Source organism: Silurus meridionalis, chromosome 6 (assembly GCF_014805685.1).
Source record: "Silurus meridionalis isolate SWU-2019-XX chromosome 6, ASM1480568v1, whole genome shotgun sequence".
Lineage (NCBI taxonomy): Eukaryota > Metazoa > Chordata > Actinopteri > Siluriformes > Siluridae > Silurus > Silurus meridionalis.
This window is the reverse complement of record NC_060889.1, coordinates 23,156,442-23,171,962: the sequence shown is the minus strand read 5'-3', so window position 1 is coordinate 23,171,962 and position 15,521 is coordinate 23,156,442. Positions and strand designations below refer to the sequence as shown.

Below are 15,521 nucleotides of genomic sequence, written 5' to 3'. Positions count from 1 at the left end.
TTGTTCAATTATATTTACTATATATTAAGTGGAATAGCTGTCTTTATACTGAATAATCGGACTGTATTAAACTCCCAGGCTTGAAATACAGAAAACACTGCAATCATATTTAGCTGGATTGTTAAAAAATTATGCTGAAATGATGGAAAATTGTGTCTGTCTCTCTCTAACCATGTACCTCTATAAATATATTGATAAGTGAAACATGTACCATGTACTACAGGGGTATAGTTTATCGAGGGCCACATCTGATAGCCAATGAAAAAGAATATCAATAGATTTAAACAGGTAGAATTTGATGTGCTTCAATTAGTACAGCATATCAGCCATGTGGTATGTGAGACATCATACTGTACTGGTCCGCTATGATACCTGGAACACATGCAGTTAAGGGCCAGAGAGTGACAACTTGGCGATATTGGGTCCTGAACCCCAAACCATCAGATCAGTAACCATGAGCCTTTACCACTATCCCAGTTTATCAGGAAGCTGGGGTTTGAGCGCAGCTTCAGCAATGACACGCACCCCTCGAAGCAGTGTGTTAAGTGCATTGCTCAAGGGCCCAACACGCTTTAACCCCCCCCATCATCTTATGATCAGTACCTCAGAGCCCTAACCACTGAACCACCACTGCTCTAAGACATTTCAAAGATTATAGTGCAGTTTTATCAGCCGCAAGGTCAATTGTGACCTGTTGGTGAGATCCGGCTCTTAATCTCCCTTTACTGACACAACAGAAATTCCTCTCAAAGTCCTAAAGCACCGAATTATAATTGACATCATATTTACACGCCGTACCAGTATTTTGAGACTATTTCTGAGCTGTACATAAAGTCAAGCTGAGATTCAGGACTGTACTGCTCTGTTAGTACCAGATACCTTAGTCTTCATCGCAAAGGCATTAGAGTTCTGCATTGGGGTCCAGCTCCCCCAAGAAAAAGCAGGAGCTGAGTACCAAATTAGACAAAGAACCACTGCATCTACACTGAGGTATTGTGGTGCTGCATCATACTTTTGTTTTTTATTTATGGAAGTCTTTGTGCAGCCACATTCCTGCTTCTACATCACAAGTTTACATGTCCTGTGTATTTAATGTCCTGCATGTTTGATGTATGCACCAGACTCCTATAGAAACACCATTGTTTCAATGTATTCAAACTGTATAGAGGAATAACAATAAAAAACTACTTGAATTAACATAAAACCATAAAAATATACACAATAACAGAAAAGATGTTCAAGTCGCATTTTAATTAATTAATCAAAAACAAGACAAACATAAAAAAAAAATCTTCAAAATATGTATAAGTACATGTAGGGTTGTGTTCTAATTTATAAGTTTGGGCAAGACTTTTTTATTTTTATTTTTTTACACAACTACTGCATTTTAATTAATGGTTCCAAAATCCTGGTTGATGATTCAGTGCTGCATGAAAAGTCTACACTCTACAGTGTAGCCTGATGCTGAACTTCTGAAATGTCTACAGGTTGGATGCAGGTCTGTTTGTTATAACATTCCTTACTATGTGAAAGGCAGAAGCATTATTTTCGTTGTGCATTGTGTTATGTACGTCTTGGAGCTGTGAATTCTCTGCAATCGATGATCCTACACAAAGCATTTAAAGAAAACAAAAGAGTTTCGGGAGTAAAGGTCACGGCTGCACTCATAATAAACCCATAACTGTAACTGTACTATAGAACGGTGAGAATTTTCCCAGTCAGCTGTGCTGTTCTGCCTTCTAGGGTGTGTCAAGAAGAAGAGAGACCATCCAGATATTATGAATATACAAAATTCACATGTAAAATTTGCGATCTTCACAATATTCAGGCTCTCGAACCCCACATAATTAATTATAGGTTTATGCGAAACGGCTAAACAGACTAAGAGACCAGAACGCCGGCTCCGCTTTTAGATCCCCCCTCTTCGCTTTCTTTGGCCTGAGCCCCGTTGCCCTTGCCCTGTTTGTCGTCTTCTCCCACCAGGCGGATGTTGTAACGTTCCCGGTACTCCGTCAGCTCCCGGCCTTTCGTCTGCATTTGCGTGTTAAAAGACGTGACTAACTTTGATATCTGTCAGAAAAGGAAAGTGAAACGGTCAGTGCACAATGAATGCCAAATACGCATGCCAAATACGGATCGCCCCTCTAAACAATTCCAGACATTTAAAAAACATTTTGAATATATGTTTTACTCAAATCATATTTGAAATTAAATATTGGCTTTCGAACTAAAATTCCCGGTAGTCATTATTAAAGGTCTAGGCACCGATTGCAAAAATCCATATTGATAGTTTTTCCAGCTTCTGGTACGAGAGTGGCCTCTAGAGGCAAATCACTGACACTGGCTGCACGAAGAGAGATTTTTATCCAGTGTCCATTTCAAAACCTATCGGTTGTTTAATCGGTTATCGGCAAGTACGAGCCAAACAAGCTAGAGGTAAAATCCACTATCGGTGGACCTCTAGTTATTAACATTATTAATTATTTGTAAAACTCACCCACCAATTAAATGCACATGCATAAGTAAATGTTTTGATTTCAATAGCAATGATTATGGAAAAATGTGATAGTATTATGCATATTATATATATATATATATATACACACATATATATATATATATGTATATATACATATATATATATATATATATATATATATATATATATATATATATATATATATATATATATATATATATATATATATATATATATATATATATATATACATACATATATATATATATATATATATATATATATACATACATACATACATACATACATATATATATATATATATATATACATACATACATACATACATACATACATACATACATACATACATACATACATACATATATATATATACATATATACATACATATATATATATATATATATATATATATATATATATATATATATATATATATAGCATTATGATAGTAATACTGTTTTTTTAATAGGCTATATATCTATTCAAAAGTATAATAGTATAGGTATAATAAATTAATTTAATCATTTAAACAGTGGTAGTCACTTTGGCCCAGATCAACCCCCATTAAAGAAGGGAAAAATTCCCTCACAGAAAAAAGTTTGGGGACCCCTGTCTTACATCCTGCAGTCTTTAACTTTCACATTTTATATTTGAGATTTAATTATTTGCCCTGATTACTGCTTTAAAGCAGAAAAGTGTAGTATTATGTATCTTTGCAGTCTCTGGTGTATTTCCACTTACATTTAATATTATAGTCCCTAAACTAATTATACACTCACCGGACACTTTATTAGGTACACCTGTCTAACTGCTCGTTAACGCAAATTTCTAATCAGCCAATCACATGGCAGCAACTCAATGCATTTAGGCATGTAGACATGGTCAAGACGATCCGCTGCAGTTCAAACCGAGCGTCAGAATTGGGAAGAAAGGTGATTTAAGTGACTTTGAACATGGTTGTTGGTGCCAGACGGGCTGGTCTGAATATTTTAGAAACTGCTAATTTAGTGAGAGTTTCACGCACAACCATCTCTAGGGTTTACAGAGAATGGTCCGAAAAAGAGAAAATGAGCGGCAGTTCTGTGGGGGCAAATGCCTTGTTGATGCCAGAGGTCAGAGGAGAATGGCCAGACTGGTTCGAGCTGATAGAAAGGCAACAGTAACTCAAATAACCACTCGTTACAACCGAGGTATGCAGAAGAGCATTTCTGAATGCACAACACATCGAACCTTGAGGCGGATGGGCTACAGCAGCAGAAGACCACACCGGGTGCCACTCCTGACAGCTAATAACAGGAAACTGAGGCTACAATTCGCACAGGCTCACCAAAATTGGACAATAGAAGATTGGAAAAACGTTGCCTGGTCTGATGAGTCTCGATTTCTGCTGCGACATTCGGATGGTAGGGTCAGAATTTGGCGTCAACAACATGAAAGCATGGATCCATCCTGCCTTGTATCATCGGTTCAGGCTGGTGGTGGTGGTGTAATGGTGTGGGGGATATTTTCTTGGCACACTTTGGGCCCATTAGTACCAATTGAGCATCGTGTCAATGCCACAGCCTACCTGGGTATTGTTGCTGACCATGTCCATCCCTTTATGACCACAGTGTACCACATCTTCTGATGGCTACTTCCAGCAGGATAACGCGCCATGTCATAAAGCGCAAATCATCTCAGACTGGTTTCTTGAACATGACAATGAGTTTACTGTACTCAAATAGCCTCCACAGTCACCAGATCTCAATCCAATAGAGCACCTTTGGGATGTGGAGATTCGCATCATGGATGTGCAGCCGACAAATCTGCAGAAACTGCGTGATGCTATCATGTCAATATGGACCAAAATCTCTGAGGAATGTTTCCAGTACCTTGTTGAATCTATGCCACGAAGGATTAAGGCAGTTCTGAAGGCAAAAGAGGGTCCAACCCTGTACTAGCAAGGTGTACCTAATAAAGTGGCCGGTTAGTGTAATCCTCATATTCAAGACACTAATATTGAAAAGCATATGCCATGTACCTGTTCTTTATTGTTTTCCAGAGCAGGCAGCACTTCTTTTACAGTCCTCTCGACCAACACACCGCCGACTAGACGGTAGCACTTCCGCGAGGGGTCGACTTCCTTCAGTGTGTCGATGACCAGGCTAAAGGAAGAGACTCGGATTAATCAGCACAGAGTGTAGTGAAGAGGAAAAGTTCAAGGGTTTAATTGTATAATACGCTGAACAATAAACGCAGCAGGTAAAATGAAAAAACAAACAAACCTGTGCTCATTGATCTCCATCTCCAGCTCACTAGCTTTCGAGGCCATGCTGCGCTGCTCCTGCCGCATCCTCTGGAAGTTCGCCACCACCTGCCATCAAAACACACATCACTGTAAAACACTCTAATAAACTGTTCAGTAATTCACTCTACTGGAGTTTTACATCACTAAGGTAACAACACCACTGAATGTCGATTGTAATTCCAGGAATTTTCAAGAATAGAAACTTTCCACGAGAATTAACAGGAATATATCGAAATGAACAGGAATTGATAGGAATAAACAGGGATTTTACAAAATTGCAAGTCATCCAATAACAGGGAAATTAGATGAAGTTGAAAATAAAAATCTCGCAGGATAATCTTTGTTAAAACCCACCAGATTTATTGTCATTTCAGTTGAAATTCTACCCTGCACATTCATCAATCACATGCAAACTTACTGCAGGGTTATTGAGGCCATACCTCCTACATGCACTGTGCATTCCTCCATAACAAAACTGAATTTATTGAATCCCGCACACAAAATAACGGAACGGACCAAAATGTCCATCTTGGTGAGTATTTATGTAAATGACAGAAATTTATGTTTAAAACTTCCTTGTGCTGTTTTTAGGTTATTGTGCAACAAAATTATACTAACAATTAAAATCAATTTTATAAAATATGTATTATTTGACATACGTCAGCCTATGACCAAACAAAACATGAATGTATGTATATACACACACATTTTATATACATTTCACTACATTTTTTAAAACTTGGAATATTGCCAGAATTCCCCAGAATAAGTTTCCTTGGAAAGTTTCCAGACAGTTAACGGAAATTTGCTGCCCCTTTGCAGCCCTAAGCGACTAAATTTTACATATAATTTGTCTAATGTCGTATAGAAAACGGATTTTATGCAAGAACACCAACGGGGGGGGGTGTGTGTGTGTGTGTGTGTGTGTGTGTGTGTGTGTGTGTGTGAGAGATAGACAGTAAGTATGTAGAGTTTCCAGGATGTCATTTAACATCAGAGTTAATCACTTATACATGTTTCATTCCCTCAGGATGTGGAAAGAATGTTATTTTATTTAATTACAAAAGAATACTACACTGCTGATTAAACATTCGTCTTGGTAGAAGGTCATTGGTGCAGACGTATACATATCTAATATACACGTCTATTGATACTTGAGATTTCAAACTTTAAAAACCACACCCCATCCTCATCTTTATAGAACCCACCACGCCTTTAAAATCGGACTTCAGTGTGCCTTCATGCGTATGCTAACTCCTGCCTCTCGTCTTCAGTTAAATCACAGTTAATTGCAGAGACCTCGCTTTCAGTCTTGGCTGATCCTTATGGGCTGCACATATGGACACTAGGGATGGCAGCATTCGATGATACGTATCGGCATCAACGTTAACGGTGTGATGAATTGATTGTTGAAATATGTGCACTGGATACAAGTTGCCATTTGATCAACATTTTTTATTCTGTATCGTCTTCTTTTACCTGTCAAACGTGCTCAGGAGTTTAGCGGGTGGTGCGTCAGTAATAACTGTCCGTGGGGAAACAGTAGTTAAATGGACTAATCAAAGCAGCGGGACAAATAATTTGCGTTGATGCTTTTTTGTATTCTGAGTTACTCGAGGAATCGTTTCAGCCCTAAATATATTCAGTAAATGCGCAACACTTATTACTTGGAAAGTGACTGTTAGTTTGTGACCAATATATTATATGTGGATTGATTTCTCCTCGCTGAGCTGTTTCTCGAGCACGTTCTCACAGCACAACTGCTGCTACGTGAATATGACGCATCACATCATTACGGAGACCGAGGCGTGTCCCGAGAGTCCCACAGAATACAGATTTACATGGCAGAGGTAGAGCTGCGTCTTTCTGGAGACAGAACAGGAAAAGAACGTCTGGTTTTATTTAATTTTCACTACAAAGGTCCGTTTTGTGAAAGGGCCATGCGTTACAAGTCAGGAGGCATTTTTCCTGTCTGTCTGAAGCAAATTATCTGTACCATATTGATTTGCACAGCATCATATTTTTTCCATTGCAAGATCCTGCTGCTGTAATCATAGAGACTGCAAATGTGCATATTTTATAAACATCCTTACAACACACTCAGTACAGTCTGATGCTGTGATGCGGTCAATAACATTGATTCTGAATCACCTTCATGATTCATCTACATTCATCTGTTTTGGGACAAAATCTCTTGCTTAAAATTTTTATGCAAATAAACCTGAATTAAAGCATTTTAGGACTCCATCACTGCCGATCATCTCCAGACTCAAACAGGGTTCAACACGTCTGGTTTGTCGTCACAACAGGTCATGAATCAGGCCACGCTTCGGATCTGTGGCTTCTGTTGGTAGAAATAGCAGCTGGGTTCTGCCCATTCAGCTCATTCCGTTCTCACACTGTTTCTCAGACACTTGACCACTAAATATGGAGTCTTAACATTTTAATGAATGATCTCTCCCACTGCATTGCCACAATTTGGACTCTAATACACGCTTCAGCACCAAGAGCTCTCTTTTCAGGTCCACCTTGACCACAGCTTGGAAAGGCGAAATTGCAAAGGCAAATGGAAGAGGAAATGAAATAATGGTTCGTGGTTCTTATACTCTGTAAAGTGAACTAAACCCCGTATAAGGAGACGTCGCCTATAGAGCCAGTCATTAGCACGACTGTCACACACACGCGTTTCGGTGCTAGCAGGTTAGCTTCATGGCGCACGGCGATATTCTGCTTTTATTGCTCCACAAACATCTTCTTATTGTATCTAAAGAGAAAATGGTATATTGTGGAGCCCGATTAGAAAAGGTACCTGCTCAGCAGAGGGGCCGGACTGCTTCCCTCCGCCGCTTTTATTCCCCGTGCTGTTCGCCGCCATGTTGGAATGAAGCGCTGCACCCGTGAGGACCCCTAGATCGCCTCTTTTAGAAGGGCTGCCCGCCTCGAATGCCTGTTCAAAATAAAATCCATATACTGTATGTAGCTTGTTTTTTTTTTTGTGTCACAACGAAAGCATTGAAATCTAAACCGTTTTTATATTAAATCTTTTTTTTCCCCCGCACGTGGTAAAGTCTGAACTATTGATGCACGTCAGGCCGGTGAAGATCAGACTGGAGTAAACAATAAGTTTGGTGGTTATTTATTAATGTGGTGGGGAAGAAAAAGCTCCAAGTGCGATCAGGATCAGCAAATCTCATTCCTGACTGTGTTCATTTCACCAAGAGTCAATGCGGTTCTGCACTTTGTGGAAACAGGTTCTGCTTTCTCCTAAGTATCGCTTTCTCTGGAGGATGGAGGCTGCAAGAAGTCAGCAAAGGTAACGTAAAAGTTCATAAGCACTCTGGAGCAGACAGACAGACAGACAGACAGAACAAATAACATCAGATGTGCAGATAAATATGCAAATGTGACCGCAGTAGCAGGCGGTCAAGGCCAGCAAAGTCTTCTCTTCCTTCCCTAAACATGATCAGAAGCACTGACCTACATTTACAACCTACATTCTAATATTTGTTTCATGCAATTGTATTAATTTATTCCCAACAGTTTATTCTCTTCATTTCGTAGTGTTTCTCTTGGCTGCACTGCTTTTGTCCAATCAGATTTTAGCTTCTATGTGCTGCCATGTCAATCTAATCTGCCCAGATCCTTCACAGTCAGTACTGCTGGCCTTTTTTACCATAGTCTCTATTAGAAACAAGTCTGTTTCTTTAACCAATCAGATTTCATATTCACCTCACATGGCAGCTAGCTGGCCCAGAACAGAGTCAGCATTTTTCCATCCTCTGATTGGTTGGTCAGAGTGAAACTGTTACAGCCAAGTTCAACTGGCAAAAGACATCTGTAGTTCTGCACATATTAATACATCTGAGTTAGACTTTTTTATGCCTACAAGGGTATTGAAATTGATTTAGTTTGGGACATACTTAAAAATCAATTTTCAAAAAAAAGCTAGACATCGTGAGAAGGTCGGCCGACCCTGAAGCTAGCTGGCTTGTCTCAGCCCGGGAAAGGGTTTGTTCTCCACTTCCAGACCAGTACAGGTTTTTTGAGACATCTCTAGTGAATAGGTTGTATTTTATTTACATTTTCAATGTTTTTGTCATGGTATTAGACAAATATTGGTTCTGAACTGCTCCAGATGATGTAGGTGGCACAGGTGCAGTTGGAGTGTAGAAGGTTTCTTGCTTTAGTAAAATGTTTTTCACCCCCCATATGTGAATCCCTCTCTCTCTGTAATGCCACGTGGTGATGATAGTGGTATTATAAGGTGGATTAAGTTGGGTAAGTCCTCACTGAAGGCCTAGGTACCAAATGCACGGCCCGCCACTGAAAAAATTAATTGCCTTAATTAATGACTTGTTGAGCTAAAACGAAATAAAAATTCAGATCTGTGGCTTCTAGTTTCATGGTTTTCATGTGCTCCATTTACAACCATTAAAATGCTTGTTTACATCAAACAAATTTCTTTTTCAAAATTCACATTTTATTTGCCACATACACATTCATACAGAGTACGCCATGTAGTGAAATTCTTTTTCACGACTACCCAACATGTAAATATGAATTAAACAGAAAAGGATGGATATGTCTATGACAGATATTGACATTAGTACAGATAAAAGTGTCAAAACAGTGTGATTATCATTAAAGTGTGTCCTTGTCATGTCATTTCTCGCACGTCATTCTCAGAATGACCTCGTCACATCCTGTGGCAGCTGTGTGTCAGATGACCTCCACCCCTGACAAGGAGGCGAACTTCACCACATGCAAACGTTTGATCGAGCAGGCCAAGGAGGGTGGCGCAAGCATGATCTTTCTCCCTGAGGGTTTTGATTACATCGGTTCCAGTCGAGAGGAGACCCTGCAGCTGTCCGAAAGCCTTCAGGGTGACATCATTACCAGATTCTCCCAGTTAGCCAGGTGTGTGGGTAATGCTGAAAATATTTATTTTTGTTACTAAAGGCAACGGTAAAGGATAATCCTTTTATTATTGTAGTAAAAGCACTAACAGTATTTGCATGCACGCATTCCCATAGTGTTATTTAGATATATTTCGTGGTGAAGCTGTAAGATTTGCTGCCTCTCTCTGTGTAAGGAAGCTGCAAGTGTGGCTGTCTCTGGGAGGTTTCCATGAAAGAGGGCACGACTGGGAGAACGACAGACGCATCTACAACAGCCATGTCATCATTAATGGCCAAGGTACGAATGCACTGTAAATGTTATAGATAAAAGAACAGTTATGTGCTTCATTAAATTATATAGACGTTGTATTGGCTTAATTGATGTTACTGCAATGTAATTTTTTTTATACTATTACTATTTAAAACATAATAAGAACACAATGTAATAAAGGCAGTAAATGGTAATTGAACCCTGTGTGTGATTGTCGCCAGGTGAAATTGCGTCTGTGTACAGAAAAGCTCACCTGTTTGATGTAGAGTTAACAGGTAGAGGTGTGTCCCTTAAAGAGAGCGGCTTCACCATCCCTGGAGCGAGCTTAGTGTCACCTGTTCAGACCCCCATTGGAAAGGTATACGACTTCTGACTTTATGCAGGAATCCCAGGTTGCACTGCTTGCGGTGTGTTTTATTAGTCTGTATATTGGCTGTACAGGTGGGACTGGGGATCTGCTACGATCTGCGCTTCCCTGAGATGTCCTCAGCTCTTCAGAGACACAGGGCTGAGATACTCACTTATCCATCAGCATTTACTGTGGCAACAGGCACCGCCCACTGGGAGGTGAGAGCCCACGGATAAGTGTTGAAAAAAAAATAGGGACAGAATTAAAGAATTCTAAAAGACTTTTGCTTTTATTTTTTTCAAAAATAAGCTGAATTCTAATAAAGTTCTGGTAAAAACTCAAAGGAATGTCGATATTTAAAATCTTATAACTGTAGGTTTTATTTTTTTATTTATTCAAAACTAATTTTGAAATTTAAACCCTAGAATTATAATAATTCATAGAAAAAATGGTGATAAGTAAAAAAAAAAAAAAAACAATTCATACAAATAATGTCATAAAATTTCTAACAGGAAAATCGAAAAGAGTACAATATTAATAAGTGAATTTTAAATCAAGATAATATTTCAAATTAAATCTAATCGAAATATTCTCTGGTACTTGTATAGACAATTCTTTTCTGTAATTATCTTTTTAATACTAACTGCAGGCTCGTATTCAAATTAATAAACGTTGTATATACATCAAGTAGAGTTTTTACAGACAGATTAAAGAAATGTAGTGTTATTGTATTATCATGATCACAACTCCTGGCATGCGCTCGTGCTAATAAGGACGCATTCTGAATAATTGAGAAGAAAAGTTTTGCTCAAGCTAACCCATGAAGCTGAGTTGTTGGTCTGTGGTTCTTTCAGGTTCTCCTGCGGGCCCGAGCCATTGAGACTCAGTGTTATGTATTGGCTGCTGCTCAGGTTGGAGCTCATCATGCAAAACGCTCATCATATGGACATTCCCTAGCAGTGGACCCGTGGGGTGTGGTCATGGAGGACTGTGGGGGGACGGATGTGGGCGTGGCTTTGGTAGAGATTGACATGCACAAGCTGCAGGACACTAGAAGGGACATGCCAGTACAACAGCACAGGAGGGAGAAAGAGTTCTACTCTGGTCTGGATTGAACAGAGGCTCAAAACTGTAATGATACCTGATGATTTCTGAAATTTGTTGGAGATCCAACACTGTATGATTACACTCTGAATTGCTTCATTCTGATCTTTGCAGCATCCTGTTCTTGTAGTACTTGTGAAAAATAGACTTCCTGTTTAATTACAAGATTGTTTTCCCAATCGATCTTTTCTTGTAGACATCAAACACGTGTTTTTGTCTCTGCCAAATTTCAGCACCAATTTACACTTGTTTAACACATTTATTAACTTGGATAATTGATATCTAATGTGGGTTGTTTTGACACTCAAACACACTTAAGATCCATTTGAATGCCTGCTTCATTTGTTGACATTTATTTGTTGATGAGATTTATGTAACCTGTGGCATAATTTGTCTTCCATTAATAAATCAAAAGCAACCAAATGTAGAAACAATTATGTATTGTTTTTCTTCTTCTTCTTCTTCTTCTTCTTCTTATTATTATTATATTTGTTATATTTTATTGATGTTCTTATACTCTTGTATCCCCCATTCTTCTGGAAAATCAGATCTGAAACAGTCAAATATATATATATATATATATATATATATATATATATATATATATATATATATATATATATATGACTCTAATGATCACAGTCATCATGCAAAACAGGAGATTTCAGCATGCTTTTTTTTTTCTTTTGGTTTAAAAAGTGGTCTCATTAATTCTATTATTATATTTGGTGCTTTTAACAATGCCCATTTTTGGATATACTGTACTATATAGGGACATTATATAGACAAAAGTATTGGGACAACTGACTTTTTAAGCCGTATGTGGTTCTTTCCCATATTGTACAGGATGTCCTAAGTTGGGGTAGCATTCTTTTTTCTTTTTATTTGAAGTAGAGGATCCACACCTGAAGAAGTCACAAACTTTTTAGGCGAGTTGCTACTTGGCTACCTGAGTTGGAGTAGTACCAAACAGAGGGTAATATTTTATTATTGGAGAATCGAAATCCGAACGGGGACTAAGTGTGGAATAGGATGATCTGAAGGCACTTCTTTTCGTTTTGTCCATACAGTGCTAGAATGACGCTCACGCTAGTCTTGTGGTGACCTTTGGTTTGGCCCACCATGAAATATATGAGACGTGTAAAAAAAAAAAAAAGAAAAATGCCAATTCATCAATTCTAGTTAAACATTTAAAATAGCATAATTGTGTTTTCTTTTTAAGCTGCAAAAAAGAAGATAAATGTTAATTTAAGTATGACATATACAGTTGTGTTCAAAATTATTCAACCCCCACTGAAATTGATTGTTTTGGTCGGTTTGACATTGATTATGATCATTCAGTCATCCTGCTTACAATTAAATCAAAGAGGCACATGTAGGTCAGACAAATATAACATAACATTTATAATGAAATAACCACAAATGTCTTTTCTGAGCTCACATCATTATCAGTTTTATTCAACCCCCAAGTGACATTCAATCTTAGTACTTAGTACAACATCCTTTTACAGTTATAACAGCTTTTAAACGTGAAGCATAGCTTGACACAAGTGTCTTGCACCGATCTACGGGTATCTTCGCCCATTCATCATGGGCAAAAGCCTCCAGTTCAGTCACATTCTTAGGCTTGCGCACTGCAACTGCTTTCTTTAAGTCCCACCAGAGGTTCTCAATCGGATTTAAGTCTGGTGACTGCGATGGCCACTTCAAAATGTTCCAGCCTTTAATCTGCAACCATGCTCTAGTGGACTTGGAGGTATGCTTGGGATCATTGTCCTGTTGAAAGGTCCAACATCTTCCAAGCCTCAGGTTTGTGACGGACTGCATCACATTGTCATCCAATATCTCCTGGTACTGAAGAGAATTCATGGTACCTTGCACACGCTGAAGCTTCCCAGTACCTGCAGAAGCAAAACAGCCCCAAAGCATGATTGACCCCCCGCCATGCTTCACAGTAGGCAAGGTGTTCTTTTCTTCATAGCCCTTGTTCTTCCTCCTCCAAACATAGTGTTGATCCATGGGCCCAAACAGTTCTAATTTTGTTTCATCAGTCCACAGAACACTATCCCAAAACTTCTGTGGTTTGTCCACATGACTTTTGGCATACTGCAGTCGACTCTTCTTATTCTTTGGGGACAGCAAGGGGGTGCGCCTGGGAGTTCTGGCATGGAGGCCTTCATTACGCAGGGTGCGCCGTATTGTCTGAGCAGAAACTTCAGTACCCACATCTGACAAATCTTTTCTCAGTTCCTCAGCAGTCACACGGGGACTTTTCTCCGCCCACTGGGAGGTGAGAGCCCACGGATAAGTGTTGAAAAAAAAAATAGGGACAGAATTAAAGAATTCTAAAAGACTTTTGCTTTTATTTTTTTCAAAAATAAGCTGAATTCTAATAAAGTTCTGGTAAAAACTCAAAGGAATGTCGATATTTAAAATCTTATAACTGTAGGTTTTATTTTTTTATTAATTCAAAACTAATTTTGAAATTTAAACCCTAGAATTATAATAATTCATAGAAAAAATGGTGAAAAGTAAAAAAAAAAAAAAAACAATTCATACAAATAATGTCATAACATTTCTAACAGGAAAATTGAAAAGAGTACAATATTAATAAGTGAATTTTAAATCAAGATAATATTTCAAATTAAATCTAATCGAAATATTCTCTGGTACTTGTATAGACAATTCTTTTCTGTAATTATCTTTTTAATACTAACTGCAGGCTCGTATTCAAATTAATAAACGTTGTATATACATCAAGTAGAGTTTTTACAGACAGATTAAAGAAATGTAGTGTTATTGTATTATCATGATCACAACTCCTGGCATGCGCTCGTGCCAATAAGGACGCATTCTGAATAATTGTGAAGAAAAGTTTTGCTCAAGCTGACCCATGAAGCTGAGTTGTTGGTCTGTGGTTCTTTCAGGTTCTCCTGCGGGCCCGAGCCATTGAGACTCAGTGTTATGTATTGGCTGCTGCTCAGGTTGGAGCTCATCATGCAAAACGCTCATCATATGGACATTCCCTAGCAGTGGACCCGTGGGGTGTAGTCATGGAGGACTGTGGGGGGACGGATGTGGGCGTGGCTTTGGTAAAAATTTGACATGCACAAGCTGCAGGACACTCGAAGGGACATGCCAGTACAACAGCACAGGAGGGAGAAAGAGTTCTACTCTGGTCTGGATTGAACAGAGGCTCAAAACTGTAATGATACCTGATGATTTCTGAAATTTGTTGGAGATCCAACACTGTATGATTACACTCTGAATTGCTTCATTCTGATCTTTGCAGCATCCTGTTCTTGTAGTACTTGTGAAAAATGGACTTCCTGTTTAATTACAAGATTGTTTTCCCAATCGATCTTTTCTTGTAGACATCAAACACGTGTTTTTGTCTCTGCCAAATTTCAGCACCAATTTACACTTGTTTAACACATTTATTAACTTGGATAATTGATATCTAATGTGTGTTGTTTTGACACTCAAACACACTTAAGATCCATTTGAATGCCTGCTTCATTTGTTGACATTTATTTGTTGATGAGATTTATGTAACCTGTGGCATAATTTGTCTTCCATTAATAAATCAAAAGCAACCAAATGTAGAAACAATTATGTATTGTTTTTCTTCTTCTTCTTCTTCTTCTTCTTCTTCTTATTATTATATTTGTTATATTTTATTGATGTTCTTATACTCTTGTATCCCCCATTCTTCTGGAAAATCAGATCTGAAACAGTCAAATATATATATATATATATATATATATATATATATATATATATATATATATATATATATATATATATATATGACTCTAATGATCACAGTCATCATGCAAAACAGGAGATTTCAGCATGCTTTTTTTTTTCTTTTGGTTTAAAAAGTGGTCTCATTAATTCTATTATTATATTTGGTGCTTTTAACAATGCCCATTTTTGGATATACTGTACTATATAGGGACATTATATAGACAAAAGTATTGGGACAACTGACTTTTTAAGCCGTATGTGGTTCTTTCCCATATTGTACAGGATGTCCTAAGTTGGGGTAGCATTCTTTTTTCTTTTTATTTGAAGTAGAGGATCCACACCTGAAGAAGTCACAAAC

The 15,521-nt window shown here is 38.1% G+C and overlaps 2 protein-coding genes across 3 annotated transcripts; one reads left to right on the top strand and one right to left on the bottom strand.

Moving 5' to 3' along the window:
• Window positions 1-1,232: 1,232 nt before the first annotated feature.
• pfdn2 (prefoldin subunit 2) lies at window positions 1,233-7,743 on the bottom strand. Its single transcript, XM_046852547.1, has 4 exons — window positions 7,601-7,743; window positions 4,769-4,857; window positions 4,525-4,648; window positions 1,233-2,070 (listed from the first exon to the last, which is right to left on the bottom strand). The coding sequence occupies exons 1-4, from the start codon at window positions 7,664-7,666 to the stop codon at window positions 1,882-1,884; spliced, it is 468 nt and encodes a 155-aa protein (XP_046708503.1). The 5' UTR covers window positions 7,667-7,743; the 3' UTR covers window positions 1,233-1,881.
• A 45-nt stretch (window positions 7,744-7,788) lies between these two features.
• Window positions 7,789-11,836, top strand: nit1 (nitrilase 1). Of its 2 annotated transcripts, none has more exons than XM_046852546.1 (6): window positions 7,789-8,104; window positions 9,478-9,708; window positions 9,884-9,987; window positions 10,227-10,318; window positions 10,402-10,527; window positions 11,164-11,836. In XM_046852546.1, the coding sequence occupies exons 1-6, from the start codon at window positions 8,016-8,018 to the stop codon at window positions 11,422-11,424; spliced, it is 903 nt and encodes a 300-aa protein (XP_046708502.1). In that variant the 5' UTR covers window positions 7,789-8,015; the 3' UTR covers window positions 11,425-11,836. The 2 variants fall into 2 exon arrangements, with proteins under 2 accessions (XP_046708502.1, XP_046708501.1); XM_046852545.1 differs by having other exon boundaries at window positions 7,795-8,104; window positions 10,182-10,318.
• Window positions 11,837-15,521: the final 3,685 nt, after the last annotated feature.

Bases quoted from the DNA above. Each gene is read 5' to 3' on its own strand.
- pfdn2 (XM_046852547.1), bottom strand. From the start codon at position 7,666: ATGGCGGCGAACAGCACGGGGAATAAAAGCGGCGGAGGGAAGCAGTCC. The intron at 4,858-7,600 runs GTACCTTTTCTA...TTTTGATGGCAG, and splicing joins CCGGCCCCTCTGCTGAGCAG to GTGGTGGCGAACTTCCAGAG. The intron at 4,649-4,768 runs GTTTGTTTGTTT...CTCTTCCTTTAG, and splicing joins ATGGAGATCAATGAGCACAG to CCTGGTCATCGACACACTGA.
- nit1 (XM_046852545.1), top strand. From the start codon at position 8,016: ATGCGGTTCTGCACTTTGTGGAAACAGGTTCTGCTTTCTCCTAAGTAT. The intron at 8,105-9,477 runs GTAACGTAAAAG...CGTCATTCTCAG, and splicing joins GCTGCAAGAAGTCAGCAAAG to AATGACCTCGTCACATCCTG. The intron at 10,528-11,163 runs GTGAGAGCCCAC...TGGTTCTTTCAG, and splicing joins CAGGCACCGCCCACTGGGAG to GTTCTCCTGCGGGCCCGAGC.